The 15,594-nt window shown below is 44.7% G+C and overlaps 1 protein-coding gene across 2 annotated transcripts in view; it reads left to right on the top strand.

The window, feature by feature from the left end:
- The window catches only part of FER1L6 (fer-1 like family member 6), a 122,028-nt gene extending 108,637 nt beyond the window's left edge, over window positions 1-13,391 (top strand). For both annotated transcript variants that reach the window (XM_083748950.1, XM_083748949.1), the window contains exons 36-41: window positions 683-771; window positions 2,910-3,008; window positions 4,316-4,557; window positions 6,038-6,201; window positions 8,194-8,294; window positions 12,241-13,391. In XM_083748950.1, the coding sequence (XP_083605076.1) occupies window positions 683-771; window positions 2,910-3,008; window positions 4,316-4,557; window positions 6,038-6,201; window positions 8,194-8,294; window positions 12,241-12,427 (882 nt within the window). In that variant the 3' untranslated portion in view covers window positions 12,428-13,391. The remainder of the gene's footprint in view (window positions 1-682; window positions 772-2,909; window positions 3,009-4,315; window positions 4,558-6,037; window positions 6,202-8,193; window positions 8,295-12,240) is intronic.
- The last annotated feature ends 2,203 nt before the right edge of the window (window positions 13,392-15,594 follow it).

The following is a 15,594-nucleotide window of genomic DNA, read 5'->3' as shown; positions in this document are numbered from 1 at the left end:
CCGCAACGGGGTGAGCTCCCATTACTCTGTCCCAGCTCCTACCAACTTAGCAGTTCGAAAGCACGCCAGTGCAAGTAGATAAATAGGTACTGCTGCGGCAGGAAGGTAAATGGTGTTTCCATCACGGTGTCACGTTGCACCAGAAGCGGTTTAGCCATGCTGGCCACATGACCCGGAAAGTTGTCTGTGGACAAATGCCAGCTCCCTTGGCCTGAAAGTGAGATGAGTGCCGCAACCCCATAGTCGCTTTTGACTGGACTTAACCGTCCAGGGGTCCTTTACCTTTGCCTTTTTTTATCAAGTTGCCCATTGTGAGAAAAGGATGCTGAACTAGAAGGGTTCGATCCAGCAGAGCTCTTCTTGTGTTCTTATGCAGCAGTAGCTCAAGCTTTAGTACAGGCATAGGCAAACTCGGCCCTCCAGATGTTTTGAGACTACAATTCCCATCATACCTGACCACTAGTCCTGTTAGCCAGGGATGATGGGTGTTGTAGTCCCAAAACATCTGGAGGGTCGAGTTTCCCTATGCCTGCATTAGTGCATTAGTAGATGCAGGGTTGTCTGGAATTAGCTATGCAGATGAAGGGTAGTATACACATTTTAATAATAATAATAAGTCTTGCTATTCTATAACTGAATTTGCACCTCATTCGCCTGCATTCTCTTGTTTTCTTTCCTGAAGGGCCGTGTGCAGATGTGGGTGGATATGTTTCCAAAGGATATGCCTCTCCCAGGGCCGCCGGTTGACATTTCACCCAGAAAACCCAAAGGGTAATTCATTACACGCTCCCCTCTGCCTGCAAATATACATTCCCTAGCTTCTTGTTAATACTATTGCATCTTCCTAGGGATGTGTAAACTGGTTGTCATTGCAGCTTAAAACCTCGAGGAGCTGGAACATCCTTTTCGTTTACAATAATCTCCCTTCTGCTTTCTATCCCTTATCAGCAATCTTTAAAAACCCTTTTTTATATATAAAACCTTGTAGGAAAAATGAAATTTGCAAAACACTTATTTATTAACAAAGGCAACTGCACAAGAAGTAGCTGTGGGAGCTTATAAAAACTGGGCTGGAGGCAAGACAGCCAGAATGGTTTGAGAATGGTTTCACTTCCCATTGAGAACCCAAACTTTTTTGTTTCTGGGGTCCAATGGTAGGGAGTTTGGCAGTTCTCCCCAGCTCAGACCATTAAGGCAGGAGTGGGGAAGTGGGTCCGGCTGGTGGGTCAAATCCTTATCTCCCCTACCCCTGTGAGCCAACTTTTGCAGGTGAAAGTGGAGCAATCTATTAATCCCCTGATGCCTCAATGCATGGTCAGCTGATCGTTGGGGCTTGCAAAGCGCCATGCATGGAGCTTTCAGTGCCTGCATAGCACTGCTTGTGGAACTATGCAAGCTCTGATAATTAGATGATCATCTGCGTGGGAAAAGAAGAATTGCCTGATACAGTTTTGACTTCAGGTGATTGAGCGGTGGGCGGGCTGTTAGTTAAAGGTGTGACAATTCCAGGCTCTGCATCAACAGTGAATGAGCATCAACAGAAACAGTGTCTCACTGTTCCCAACGGTTGTACAAAGGAATCTAGAACGGTTCCTCAATTAACTTTCCTCACTTATTTCCACTCTTCAGCAGCTGTGCTTCAGCTGCTTCCCACATGTAGATACTTAAGGGGCCATGTTTCTTGGGCCCCCTGAAAAGCTGGAGGTGCTCATGTTTGTCCCATTGTTCTCGCTGGTCAAAGAGGTTCTGCAGGTTTTCAAAACCGTAGAAAAACTTTTTTTTCCATAATTGTTTTCTTTTAATATTTGTTGCTCATTAACTGCACTATTACCCAAATGGTAAAGCTGGAGTCTATTGCAACAAAGTTTGCAGATTTGCCAATTGCCCCTTATTTGTCAGAAGTCATGTGAAGATTTCTGTTTGGCCCCTATAGTTTGAGGTTACTTGATCTACATAATTTGAGATAAAAAAGCATATAACTTCATTGAATACGCTGCTCAGCTAGAGAGGGTGTGTTGAACGCCAAACAGATAGAAAAGCCAAGGAAAATTCAAGGTTCATAAAACTGTTTCAACAATGGCTTTTTGGCAGCAATTTTTTTTTTTTTTAGTCTGGAGTAATTTCAGAGAAACGATTAGTACATCAATTATGTTCAGTCTGAAGCTGACTCTATTAAGCTTTCGCCTCTCTCCATGAAGAATTAATGAAGGGCTAAAGAAGTAGTCTTCACAGCAGCTAAGAAGTTTTTAATGCTATCAATAAAGCATTTTTTCCTTGAAAGAAAGTTCGAAATACCAATAATGTACCTATCAGTGCAAAACATTAGATCACAGTGTCAGAAGAAGCCATGTTACATTGAATTCAAACTCTCAGCGGTGGCCTATGGTACAGTCCTATCATGTAACCGTAACAAGGACTGTGCTGAATGTTTGCCCATTTCAAGTATCAAGCAGAAAGTTGTGTTTGGAGATGGGACACAATTAACTTCTGGAAAAGCCCATAAACATGTTACCTTCTTTGATAACTGTTACTTTTCATTTTCTCTCTTTGCTAGGGCTGCTATACTGTTTGCTGCTGCTTGTTCCTGGTTTAATTCTTCCCCACTCTTTCCTAGAATATCCCAGTTAGTTAGGAATCACATTGTGAATGTATGAAAGCATGACATTTGTGCTATTTTACGTTCTCCTCAGAAAAGAAAAAGAGGAAGGGCCCCATTTCTCCCCCCCCCCCAACCACTTTCTTTTTCTCATATTTAGGCAGCTTAAAATTAGAATCTGTCCCCCCAAAATGTGACCAAAATGATTGACTGCAAATTACATTATGCGGCGTTTTGCTAATCTAACTTCACATTCTGTGCTGGCTCTCTCCCCTTCTTCTTCTTCCTTCCCCACCCTTCTTCCTCTCCCAAGTTATGAACTGAGAGTGATAATCTGGAATACAGAAGATGTCATTTTAGAGGATGAGAATATCTTCACTGGACAAAAATCAAGCGACATCTACGTAAAAGGGTAAGTTTGCTCAGGCACGGCCTGCAGATCTCCTCATTTATCCATTGACAGGGTGAATTAATTTATGACCCGAGCCATCCATCAAAAAATAAAATAACATGAGTCACAGCTGTGACTAGCAAGTTCTGTGCACACACGTGGATGTGACAGCTCTGTGGCCTTGGCATTTTGCTGCAATGGCTCATTGAGAATTCAACCCCTGACTAGAATTAAGCAGGGACAGAACTGACATGCATAGAAAATGAAGTCCTACATTTCCACAAGGAAAACTCAAAACTCGCAATAATAGGTAACCAACCAGCAGGGCCATCTTACCCATAGGCTCTAGGGATGCGGGGCACCTGGGCGTCGGGCTCTCAGGGGCACAAGGCCAGGAGTCCGGGGCCCCAGAGGTGAGTCCGGGGAAGAGCCCACCCATTGGTTGGAGCGCCGCGGCGGGCTCTTCTGCTGCGGGCAGCTCTGCTCTGCAAGTTCAGGGGTGACCGAGCCAGCGAGACGCTGAGGCAGCCAGCCAGCTACACCCTCCTGCGTGCCTGGGACTGGGCAACTGGGGGGGGGTGTGCCGGGCGGATCTTTGCACCCCAGCGCCGAATATGCTTAAGACAGCCCTGCCAACCAGGATGTCTTTGAAAAGAGGATTTGACAAATATATGGGAAATAAGGCTATCAGTGGCTTCTAACCCTGATGTCTATGTTCTCCCTCCAATGTCAGAGGTATTGTTGTTGTTTAGTCATTTAGTCATGTCCGACTCTTCATGACCCCATGGACCAGAGCACGCCAGGCACTCCTGTCTTCCACTGCCTCCCGCAGTTTGGTCAAACTCATGCTGGTAGCTTTGAGAACACTGTCCAACCATCTCGTCCTCTGTCGTCCCCTTCTCCTTCTGTCCTCAATCTTTCCCAACAGAGGTCAGAGGTATTATACACCTGAATTCCACTTTCTGGAAACTGCAGGAGGGGGAAATTCTCCTTTTGCTTGAGTCCTGCTTGTGAGCTTCCCATAGGTATCTAGCTGGCCCAGCAGATGCTGGGCTAAGATGGGCCTGTGGCCGGATCCAGCAGATAGCCGTGGTATCTCATACCTCTTTTAGATTAGGGCCAAATGTTAGAAGGATCACAAGAATCAAAGTTCACCAGTGGTACAGGATGCCTAGCTAAATGGTGAAATAGTCTTGGAAAAGTTAAGAGAAACAAATTGGACAGGATGCTTTATGCATGAGATGTGATGTCTCGATACAAAGAGTTGGACTCGTTCCTTCTGGCTCCACTTGATTCTTCTTTTGTGCACTCCATGTTACCTGCAACAGGTGGGTGAAAGGCCTGGAAGATGACAGGCAGGAGACGGACGTGCATTACAACTCTTTGACCGGAGAAGGGAACTTCAACTGGCGCTTTGTGTTCCCATTCCATTATCTCCCGGCCGAGAAGCAAGTGGTGGTGAGCAAAAGGGAGAACATATTTTCCTTGGAGAAGACAGAACGCAAAATCCCTGCAGAACTGGTGCTCCAGGTGTGGGATTTCGAAAGGCTTTCCTCTGACGACTTCCTTGGTAAGCCATGAACGGAGCAGCGTGATCTGGATCTTGAACAGCGGTGGTAGTTTTGAACAAAAGGCCGACAGATTATGGGCCCTCCTTGGGTGGGATTTTGTGGGCGGTGGTGGGATACACATGTGGGACATCATATCTGTGGGAATGTTCAGGATGGCAGGAGGGGATATATTGTTTATTATTATCCTGCCTAACTTACACTAGCAAGTTCCTTTACTTAGCAGAGTGCATTCACCTTTACACAGCAGAAAACTGCAGTCATACCTTGAGTTAAATGCGCTTTGGGTTGAGCGCGTTCGAGTTGCGCTCCGCAGCAACCCAGAAGTAACGGAGCACGTTACTTCCGGGTTTTGCCGCTCGCGCATGCGCAGATGCTCAAAATTACATCATGTGCATGCGCGGAAGCGGCGAAATACGACCCGCGCGCACACAGACGTGCCGTTGCATCTTGCGTTCCATTCAGGATGCGAACGGGGCTTCGGAACGGATCCTGTTCGCATCTCGAGGTACCACCGTAGTTGCAAACTCGTGTGAGTTTCTTAAGACAATAAGCAATTCAATTTGGCTTGTCCAGATTGAAATGTGTTCTGATATTTTCCTGGTAAGACCTCTTGAATCCCTGCTAAAAGAATAAAGACACCACAGTCTTATTCATAAGTAACAAAAGGAAAGTTTACTCACGATCAGGCAGAGCACAGTGTGATCCCTGAAAGCAGGCTTTAGGCTTAAAGTTTCAAACATATACAAACAGGTTTACTCCATAAGGGAGATTTACCTAGTGACTGCAGGCTAGCAGTCCAGCAGTTCACAGGACAAAATGAAGATGGAAAAGAGAGAATGGCAACATGCCTTGTCCTTTTACCAGGTCTGGAAAGGTCACGCCTATCCACAAGTCACATGGAAGGAATGATGCTCCAGCCCAGGAGGAACAGGAAGTTTCGACTGGCTGGACCAATCATCCTATTGCATGTCCACTCTAGGAAAACAAGGAATGTTGTATTTGACTGCTCCCAGTGGATTACATCCCACAGTATCCCATCTACAGCACTGGGGAGGTGCTGTAGCTTAGCTAGAAGAGCACCTACCTTGCCTGCAAGTATCTCCAGGTAGAGCTGAGAATCTCCCCTGTCTGGATAACAGCTGCCAGTCATTGTAGACAACAATGAGCTAGATGGGTGAATGGACTGACTCTGTATCTTCCTGTGTCCCAGATACAGCCTCACTTAATCATTAACTGTTAGGCTCTTGTATTAGCTTTAATGGAAGTTTCGATGCCATACATACAGACACATAAGGAGTTTATTTTCCATTTCCTGCATCCTCCTCTAATCACCACAGCTACAATTACAGGAATTTATCGGCAGGTTGTCCACTTTCTAAGCATGTGGGGGCATGAATTTATTAGATTTGGAAGCTGTTCTTGGAAAGTCCAGTTGGTCTTGGAATAATGTAGAATTTGACTTCTCTCGCCCTCTCCCAGGCTCCCTTGAAATGAACCTGAATGGCTTTCCTCGAGCCGCCAAAACCGCCAAGAGCTGCGACCTAAACATGGTCGTGGCAACAAGTGAGGAGAACAAGATTTCCATATTTCAACAGAAGAGGGTCAGAGGCTGGTGGCCTTTTGTCAAAGCTGGGGAGCTCACAGTAAGTAATCCAATATTACCTATTTAAAAAAGCCTTTAGATAGGTCACACTGATATCACTGACAGATGCTTCTTAAAAATATGAAGGACGTGTAGACTCAAATATCGCACAGATCAGCAGCATAGTACTTTGACCTGTCATAATTCCAAATGCTGGCTTTTATCATAATTGGATTCCCCCCGTCCCCATATTCTTCTGATTTCCTTCTGGTTTCTGATTTAATTGTTTACTTGATTGTTTATAAGATTCCTTAGCTCTCCTTCGGCATAAGGTCCCAGGGCAGGTTATAGAAATATAATCGTATACAGTGGTACCTTGGGTGCTTCAGGTTACAGGCGCTTCAGGTTACAGACTCTGCTAACCCAGAAATGGGACCTTGGGGTAAGAACTTTGCTTCAGGATGAGAACAGAAATCGTGCTCCGGCGGTGCAGCGGCACCAGGAGACCCCATTAGCTAAAGTGGTGCTTCAGGTTAAGAACAGTTTCAGGTTAAGAACAGACCTCCGGAACAAATTAAGTACTTAACCTGAGGTACCACTGTAGTTATAAAAGCAAGTGAAACCATTCTAAGCAAAACAGAACCTGGTGATCAGGTTCCAGGTTCATCTAGCTGGCCACTGTGAAAGCAAGATGGCGGACTGGATGGCCCATTGGCCTGATCCAGCATGCTCTTCTTGTGTTCTTAGAGTCTAACTTCCTGTGTTACTCAGATTTCAGCGATTCATTTCATACTATTTTCGCATCTGTGTAGCGCTGAGTAAGTGCAGTTTATAGGGAGAGGATTTATGGCAGATGAAACAGCCATAATTACTCCAGAAGGATCTTTTCAGGTTGGGGGGAAAGATGTGTTTATTCCCTGAGGAATCTTTCTAATACTTAAAACATGCAATTCCCCAATCGCTTCCCCCCAAACCAACCCCCACCACAGATTTTGTACAGTCTCATTGCATTTAACTTCCTCATCATTATTTCAGAGGATGTGTGTGTCGAAGACATCTTATCTTAATTAAATTGCAAGTGCAGGTTGTAAGATAGTCGTGAACATGCAGACTTTGTGCATCTGCGTCACAAAAAATCCAGCTTTTTCTCTGCAGTTATAATCATTGACCGTGTACTTTTAATATAGTTGCAACAAGATAATGTCAGCACTTTGAGAGACGACCCTTATTTGAGATATACTCCAAAATTTTAACTCCTGGCTTAGAAACACAAATTTGACAGGCTCATAATACTCTCTTCATATTCAGGGCAAGCATTAGAAGCCCAAACACTCCTTTCTGGCTCAGATTTTAATGGAAGGAGGGAGCACTGGGAGATGTTATTTCCCCAGCACAACTGCCATCAGTAGCCATGGGAAAATTGCATTTCCCAGTGCTCTTTGTGCTTTGCATGCTACGATAGCAGCGTGACAGGCATTACAGAGGGGAGGAAGGAGAGATACCTCCCTCTATCTCAACCCCCCTGCCATGGGAATGGCAACAAAGATAAATGGGGTAAAGATAAAAGGAGTTTGAAAAGAAGGGAGCAAATCAGACGGAGGCCCAGTGGATAGGTTGGGGAGAAATTGGACCTTATTGTGTTCCCTCTGTCACAACCCAGTGTGCAAAAAGGTCTGAATTGGGCTTGGAATAAGCTGAGCTCTTTTCTGAATTTTGGGGAAATAATTTGGTTTTCCCTCAAGGCCATCCTCATCATTAACAAATGCAAATTTAATGTAAGGATAAACATTATAAGTGAAGGAACACAGGAACACAGGGAATGGCCTCATGGTCAGACTTCCAACCAAAAATTAATTTAATGCTTAATTGTTTACAAATTAATTGCTAGTCATTCGTAAGTGGCATGTAATTATTAGTGGTTATTGTGGTTAATGATTGTTTTAGCCCTCTCAACTTATGACTTCATAGCACCTGTTTTCTAAAGAAGAGCTCTCAAATGCTAGTGAACGAACAACTCACTGTGAGTCAAAACAGGCTCTCTTTCTCAATCTAGGGCAAAGTAGAAGCCGAGTTCCATTTAGTCACAGCAGAGGAAGCTGAGAAGAATCCCGTAGGCAAAGCTCGGAAGGAGCCGGAACCTTTGGAAAAGCCCAAGTAAGTGAGATCGCCATGTGTATGCATGCGTTTGGAGACCTGTGAGCAGTCTCTGAGCTGGATGCTCAAAATGAACTGTCTGGAAATATGAATTATTATTATTATTAAGACTGTAGGAAGAGCCTTCTGGAGCAAAGCCCAGGATTCTGTTCTCACACTGGCCAACCTTTTGTTTCTGAGAAGCCCACAAGTTGGGCATGAGGGCAACAGAACTCTCCCACTCATGACACTGCCTCCAAGGTCGTACAAAGCCATCACACCTAGTAGACACTGACAGCTTCATCCTTCACTAATTTGTCCAATCTCCTTTCAAAACTGTCCAGCTTGGTAGCCATCACTATATCTTGTGGCAGTGAGTTCCACAGGTTCAGAATGCGCTGCGTGAAGAGAAACCTCCTTTTGCCTGCCCTAAACCTTCCACCATTCAGCTTCATGGGTGGCCCTGAGTTCTAGCTATTGTGAGAAGGGAGAAACATCTCTCTCTATCTCCACTTTCTTTGCACCATGAATAAGTTTGGATGCTTCCTCTCATGTGTCCCCCCCCCCTTTACTAATCTGATATTAAAAGCCCCAATCCATTCCTCATGGTGGGCATTGCTCCAGTCCCTTGATCATCCTAGTTGCCATTTTGTTCATATTGTTGACGGTTTGGAACAAGGGTTTGTTCCCATCTGCCCTGTCCCTTCTGCTGATAGTTGGCTCACTCCATGATGAGGGAGGACTGTGGCTCAGTAACAGAACATCCATTTTGCACGCAGAAGGCATCTGGTGCATTCTCCAATATCCCAGCATCCCTGCTTACAGTTATAGTTAGTTCCCCTTTCTGGGCGCAGAGCCCAGCACCCCAAACCCACAGATAAGGATGACACCAAATTGTGGGGTTATCCTGACTACCAAGACGGCATTTGCAGAGCTTCCAGAAAAGTTCACCTTTGCTTCAGCACACTGCTGGTTATCCAAATTAATATTGTGTCCTCACCAATACAGCATTCTTTAATAGCAGCCCTGTTGTCAGAACTTCCAATAATCTCATTTTACGACTGTTTCCCCACCCCGAGGCTATGCGGAAAGCGGAGGTTGTGCTTCGTGACCTCGACACAGTGGCGTTCTCTGTTATTTAATTATAAGATGCACGATGCTGGACCATCTTAAAGGGGTGGACGACGCCATTAATCGCCATGACATAGTATTTTAATTTTTGCGCTCTTATTGTGGCCTCTGCAAAAGCCTGGAAGGGAGATTGGAATAGCTGAGGCTCTCCAAGGGTGCTGTGTAGCTGACCCCCCATCCTGCTGACTTGGGAAGAAATTACATGGTACAAGCAAATGGGACGAACCTAAAGTTCGGTATGGAGAGGAATAAGCAAGGAAGATTTAGCAGGTGTTTGTGGGATGGCTTGGCCCATATTTACTGATTCTTCCCTGCAGGTATCCTATTCCCAGCTGTTTTATAGCTCCCCTACCCGGAACCCCAGCCAGATTCTGAGACCAAAAAGAAACACAGCAGTATGGAAAGTTACTGGAGTGTGCATTTTGATCAGGGGTGGGGGAATTTGGGGCACGCCAGATGTTGTTGGACTGCAACTCCTGTTAAGTTGTGGGTGGACATATCAGACGACCCAGCGATTCTTCAAACAGCTCTTGCTTATTCACAGGCCAGGACAGAACTGAACTGTAGGGTTCAGTCAGCGTGCTTATGTAGAGCTCCAGTACAACGTTACTGTAACCACTTTCTGTAACTATCCAATCACTGAACGTCACTTTCGATCCCTTATTTGCATAACTATCTACAATATCCCCCTGCTGGCCCAGGATGAGAACTTCAGTACATAACAGCTCCCATAATCCTTGACCTTTGGCCATGCTGGCTGGGGCTGATGGAAACTGGAATCCTACCATATAGAGAAGGCACCAGGTTTCTCATGCCTGATTTTGCTAGTAGAGCCTGCTATATGCTTCTGCATACCAGGTGCAGGGAACAAACAGAGACAGGCAGTTGACTTCCTAACATCTGTGGCTGAGGTGGGGCTACCCAGAAGCATCTAAGTAGCTGTTCCAGTTTATGGGTGCCCAGCAGTGTGCACCATGACATCATGATGTGACATTGCACCTGGACGCCATAGTAATAAATAATAATAATAATAATAATAATAATAATAATAATAATAATAAATATTTTTTATTTATATCCTGCCCTCCCCAGCCGAAGCTTGGCTCAGAGCGGCTAACAACAGTAGAAGTAGCACAGTTTACATAAAATCACAATCAATTAATTGAAATACATTCTAAAATCAGTTCATTCTAAAATCAATTCTGAATCAAATTAATGGCAACCATTGGGCTAGAGGTCTATGAGGATTACTGAAGCAGGGGGTCAGACTGTGCCTTGGCCAAAGGCCTGATGGAACAGCTCTGTCTTGCAGGCCTGGCAGAAAGGTGTCAAGTCCCGCAGGGCCCTAGTCTCCACCAGACAGAGCGTTCCACCAGATTTGGGCCACAGCCGAAAAAAGCCCTGGCTCTGGTTGAGGCCAGCCTAACCTCCCTGTGGCCCAGGATCTCCAAGATGTTTTTATTTGAAGACCGTAAGGTCCTCCATGGGACATACCAGAAGAGGCGGTCCCATAGGTACAAGGGACCTAGGCCATGACGTCATTTGCCCTGCAGTGGCACCTGGGGCACCATCTCCAAGACCTTGCGAGCCTTCGAACACTACCCCCAGGCCCTGGACATGACTTCTGGTGCATCGCGAGGCACTGGAAGTTGTGTTGGAGGCCCTCCAGTGTGGGTGCTTGGGCCCCCAGGGCACCAGTGAACTGTGCTTTCCAATTCACTCTTGCCTGCAGTAGTGACATGGCTTCTGCACCAACCACAGAGGAACATGAAGTTGCACTGTGTCGCACAGCCAGTTTGAATAGCTTTTTGGGGGGTCCTGGAATGGGAATTGCCTCCATGTGGCCAGGGTCCACTTGTTGCAGCTACCATGTGAGATGAGGGGAGATGTCATGACAGACATGGTCGGTTGGCAGGCATTGTGTGTACAAGGTCCCTGGTTCAGTCACAGCATATTTCCATGTAGGGGTTTGGAATGTTTCCTGAGCCTTTGCTGCAGATGATGATTGTTATGTACTGAAGTTCTCACCCTGGGCCAGCAGGGGGATACTGTAGATAGTTTTCACTCAGGTCCACATATGCAAATAGGGGATTGAAAGTGACGTTCAGTGATTGGATAGTTACAGAAAGTGGTTACTGTTGCGTTGTAGTGGAGCTCTATATAAGCAGGCTGGCTGAACCCTTCAGTTCAGTTCTGTTCTGGCCTGTGAATAAACAAGAGCTGTTTGAAGAATCACTGTGTCGTCTAATATGTTCACCCACAACTTAACAATTATGATGATGATAATGATGATGATGATGATAATAAATTTATTATTTATACCCCACCCATCTGGCTGGGTTTCCCCAGCCACTCTGGGAGGCATCCAACAGAATATTAAAATACAATAGTCTATTAAACATTAAAAGCTTCCCTAAACAGGGCTGCCTTCAGATGTCTTCTAAAAGTCTGGAAGTTGTTTTTCTCTTAATAATAAGGAGAATAAAGGATTTGTTGTTGCTATTCTCCCGCTGTGTAAGATAAGGCTGACTGTTCCATTCAGCCTTATTTTCTTTCCTATCTTAACTGACTGCACAAACTTGTGCGACTCTGAAAAGCATCTAGGAGAGAGAGATGCATTATAACAGCCCATTTTGGTTTTGTTTTTTTACAAAAACGTACGGGAAATGGGGAATCTGTATCTTGCTACAGTTCTCATAGTGATGAGTTTTTGCCCAGTCTCAGTTCCAATGCCTTCCTAAGATTAAAATGATAATGCAATTACTTTGGATAAATATGAATATGACAAAATTAATATGTTCTCTCTTTCCCCACCCCTCCTCTTTTTTTGATTTAGCCGGCCAGACACTTCCTTCTCCTGGTTTGTGAATCCTTTCAAGTGCTTTTTCTATCTCATCTGGAGAAATTACAAGAAATACATCATCATCGCACTATTCCTACTTATTCTGGTGGTATTCTTAGTACTTTTCATCTACACTCTGCCTGGCGCCATCAGCCGTAGGATTGTTGTAGGGAGTTCTTAGAAGAGCTTTCTCTCTCCATTATGACATGACCATGTAAAAATAATAATCAATACATAAACTCAGCTTATTTTAAAGGTGCTCAGAATAACACATTACCCTGTATTGTAGGATATTCAAGTGTACTCCTAATAAGGGTGGGCAGATCTGTCAGTTGTGGTTTCTCTTCGGTTCTCGTTTCTTCCAATCTTAAACATGACATTTCCTTATCAGTTGTGCAGAACTATGCCACTGACAGTAACATTTGGAAGTGAAATTCTGGGTTGAAAATTCAATGTAAATATTAGGAATGTCTGAATTTTTGGATACAGTCCAGGACAACTGGTTTATTTTGCTGGAAGCCAATGAAATATCTGCAAATCTGATAGGTCTGCTGTGTTCCAGACCAGGGGTCCTTTGTGCTACTCCTGAGCTAAGCTCTGGCAGGCTGATGGTGACATTGGCAGCCCATGCCAAGCTTCAGTCAGATACCTTGTTGCTACAAATACATAGATGACACTTTTCTGGCTTATTCCAGAGGATCCAGGAGTCCATAGAAATTCAGGATGTGTGACTCTGATGTCAAAATCTGTATCTGAGTTGCTGAGTGTTACGTATTTGCATGGTTGCTTGTTGTTGTGATTTCAGGTGGACTTAAGCACCAATAACTTTCTCAAGCTTGTAGCTATTCCTTGCAATCCAAAGAATGCAGTCTGCATGTTGCCAAGAAGAGGGCTATAAAAATCTGGATCGCTTGTACTATGTATGCAAAAATCTGCACATGTTGTAATATTAATGGGGGGGAATCCAAAAACACGGTTCTGTTTCTGCAAATTCATGCACATCTACTTGCTCTGCAACATGCACATAACTCTTGTATTGCACTCGTAGTGTGTTTTGCATCATGGGTGCTTTGGTATAAATAATTAACTACCGTGTACATTAAATATGAAATAGCATTCAATGTATAAAAGATTATTTGCAATTACACTGTATTTGTGTTGTCTCTCTGTGTGCAACCCCTGTCCCCAAATGTTGCTGCCATTACTGCAGTGTTTTATTCCCAACGTGATTTTTTTTTTTTTTACAAAAACCAAAAGAAGCCAGCAGACCTTAAAAAGTGACGGCTCAAATCATTTCAGGAGAAATAACTGTATTGTGCCTGGAGGAACCCAAAATAACGCATGCTCACCAGTGACAAATGAAGGGAAATGAAAGCGCAGACAGAGCTAGTTTTTATTGGGAGCTGGAAGACAGATGGAGAATTAATGTGGAGAGAAGAAAATTCAGAAATGTTGCAGGGAACATCCACTGCAGCTGCACTGCAAAAACGTTTGCACAATGCGTGGGCCTTTGGTGCAAAAGATCGCAGCAAAGGTAGCAGCAGTTAAGTGGCAAAGCAAATGGGCAGAGTGCATGACAGGATGAGGCAGAATAACTTCCATAAGCAGAGTTATTTAGCTGGTTCTTACTGGCAAGTTAGAAAAAGGGGCGCGGGTGGCGCTGTGGGTTAAACCACAGAGCCTAGGACTTGCCGATCAGAAGGTCAGTGGTTCGAATCCCCGCGACGGGGTGAGCTCCCGTTGCTCGGTCCCTGCTCCTGCCAACCTAGCAGTTCGAAAGCATGTCAAAGTGCAAGTAGATAAATAGGTACCGCTCCGGCGGGATGGTAAACAGCGTTTCCATGCGCTGCTCTGGTTCGCCAGAAGCAGCTTAGTCATGCTGGCCACATGACCCGGAAGCTGTACGCCGGCTCCCTCGGCCAGTAAAGCGAGATGAGCACCACAACCTCAGAGTCGGCCACAACTGGACCTAATGGTCAGGGGTCCCTTTACCTTTACCTTTACAGGTAGGATATAAATGTCTCAATCTGGCACAGCTAACTCAGGTGCAAAGAGGGATGTTTTACTCTTGCCCGTGAGAAAAGTCTATATAATTGTGATTCTTTCCTTTTATAGCTGTACAGTCGTACCTTGGTTTTTGAACAGCTTAGTTCTCAAAAGTTTTGGCTCCTGAATGCCGCAAACCTGGAAGTGACTGTTCCGGTTTGCGAACTATTTTTGGAAGCTGAACATCTGATGGGGCTTCTGCGGCTTTTGATGGGCCGCAGGAGCTTCCTGCAGCCAATCAGAAGCCGCACCTTGGTTTCTGAACGTTTTGGAAGTCAAACAGACTTCCAGAATGGATTGCATTTGATTTTGAAGGCACAACTGTATTTGTGTACGGATACAGGAGATCACCAACCTTTTTCAGCCCTTGGGCGTATTTGCAAAGTCGGGAAACTGTTGAGGGCACAACACACACACACACCACAACCTATTGGCGACAATTGAATGATTCTTCCAAGATTAATTTCACCAATAGAAGGGATTTTAGGGGAGTCCTTTCTGTGGGGTGCACTGCAGTCAACACGAGGGTGTGCAAACTTCATTCAAGTCTCTACAGCATTGGGGGGGGGGGGACACACAAAGCCACAAGTACTCAGACAATGGTCTCTGCTATATGTCTTGAGATCATCTGTTTTTTGCACATATCTTAGAGGAGGAGAAGAAACTCCAGAAAATGGATCTACAGGTCTTGAACCTTCCCATGTCTTTAGGTTCTTTTAATTACATTGTTAATTTATTTATAAATGTATTGATTTCCCACTGACACACTTGCCACCCTGGGCTCCTTTGGGAGGAAATGCAGGATAGAAATTTAATAGCATCACGTTTTCTCTTATTTATTCTATCTCAAACATGTTTATGCTTCGGTTCATAAACAAACACTTAATGAGCCCAGCAGACCTTCAGGCAGCCTACAAGATTAAACAATAAAGCAATTAAAATGAAAAGCCTGCCCTCTCTGCTTGCTGCCCCACTTCCGTTCCACGTGAGGAGATGCTGCCACTTTGCCCAAATTGCCACTGCACTAAGAGTCCTCTTGGATTCTCATACATTTGCGTACAAAAGTGCAAAAGGCTTTGATATCTCATACTGACACCCTTGATTAGGGTACTAGACTTCTTGCACTTCTAGCAATACTGATGGCCGCATGGAGAGAAGTGGTTGCTGGGCATCAAATTTAATAAATTTGATTAATAATAATAATAGGATTAGGAAATATAATCTTTTGTGGGTCAACAAAGGTGAATGGATCCTTTGGGCAAAGAACAGCTCAGGTTTTTTTTGTTGAAATTGGGTGTTTTC

The sequence above is a fragment of the Podarcis gaigeae genome, assembly GCF_964106915.1.
Source record: "Podarcis gaigeae genome assembly, chromosome: 7".
NCBI classification, from domain to species: domain Eukaryota; kingdom Metazoa; phylum Chordata; class Lepidosauria; order Squamata; family Lacertidae; genus Podarcis; species Podarcis gaigeae.
The sequence above is the reverse complement of the archived record's forward strand: the minus strand, read 5'-3'. Positions and strand labels throughout refer to the sequence as shown.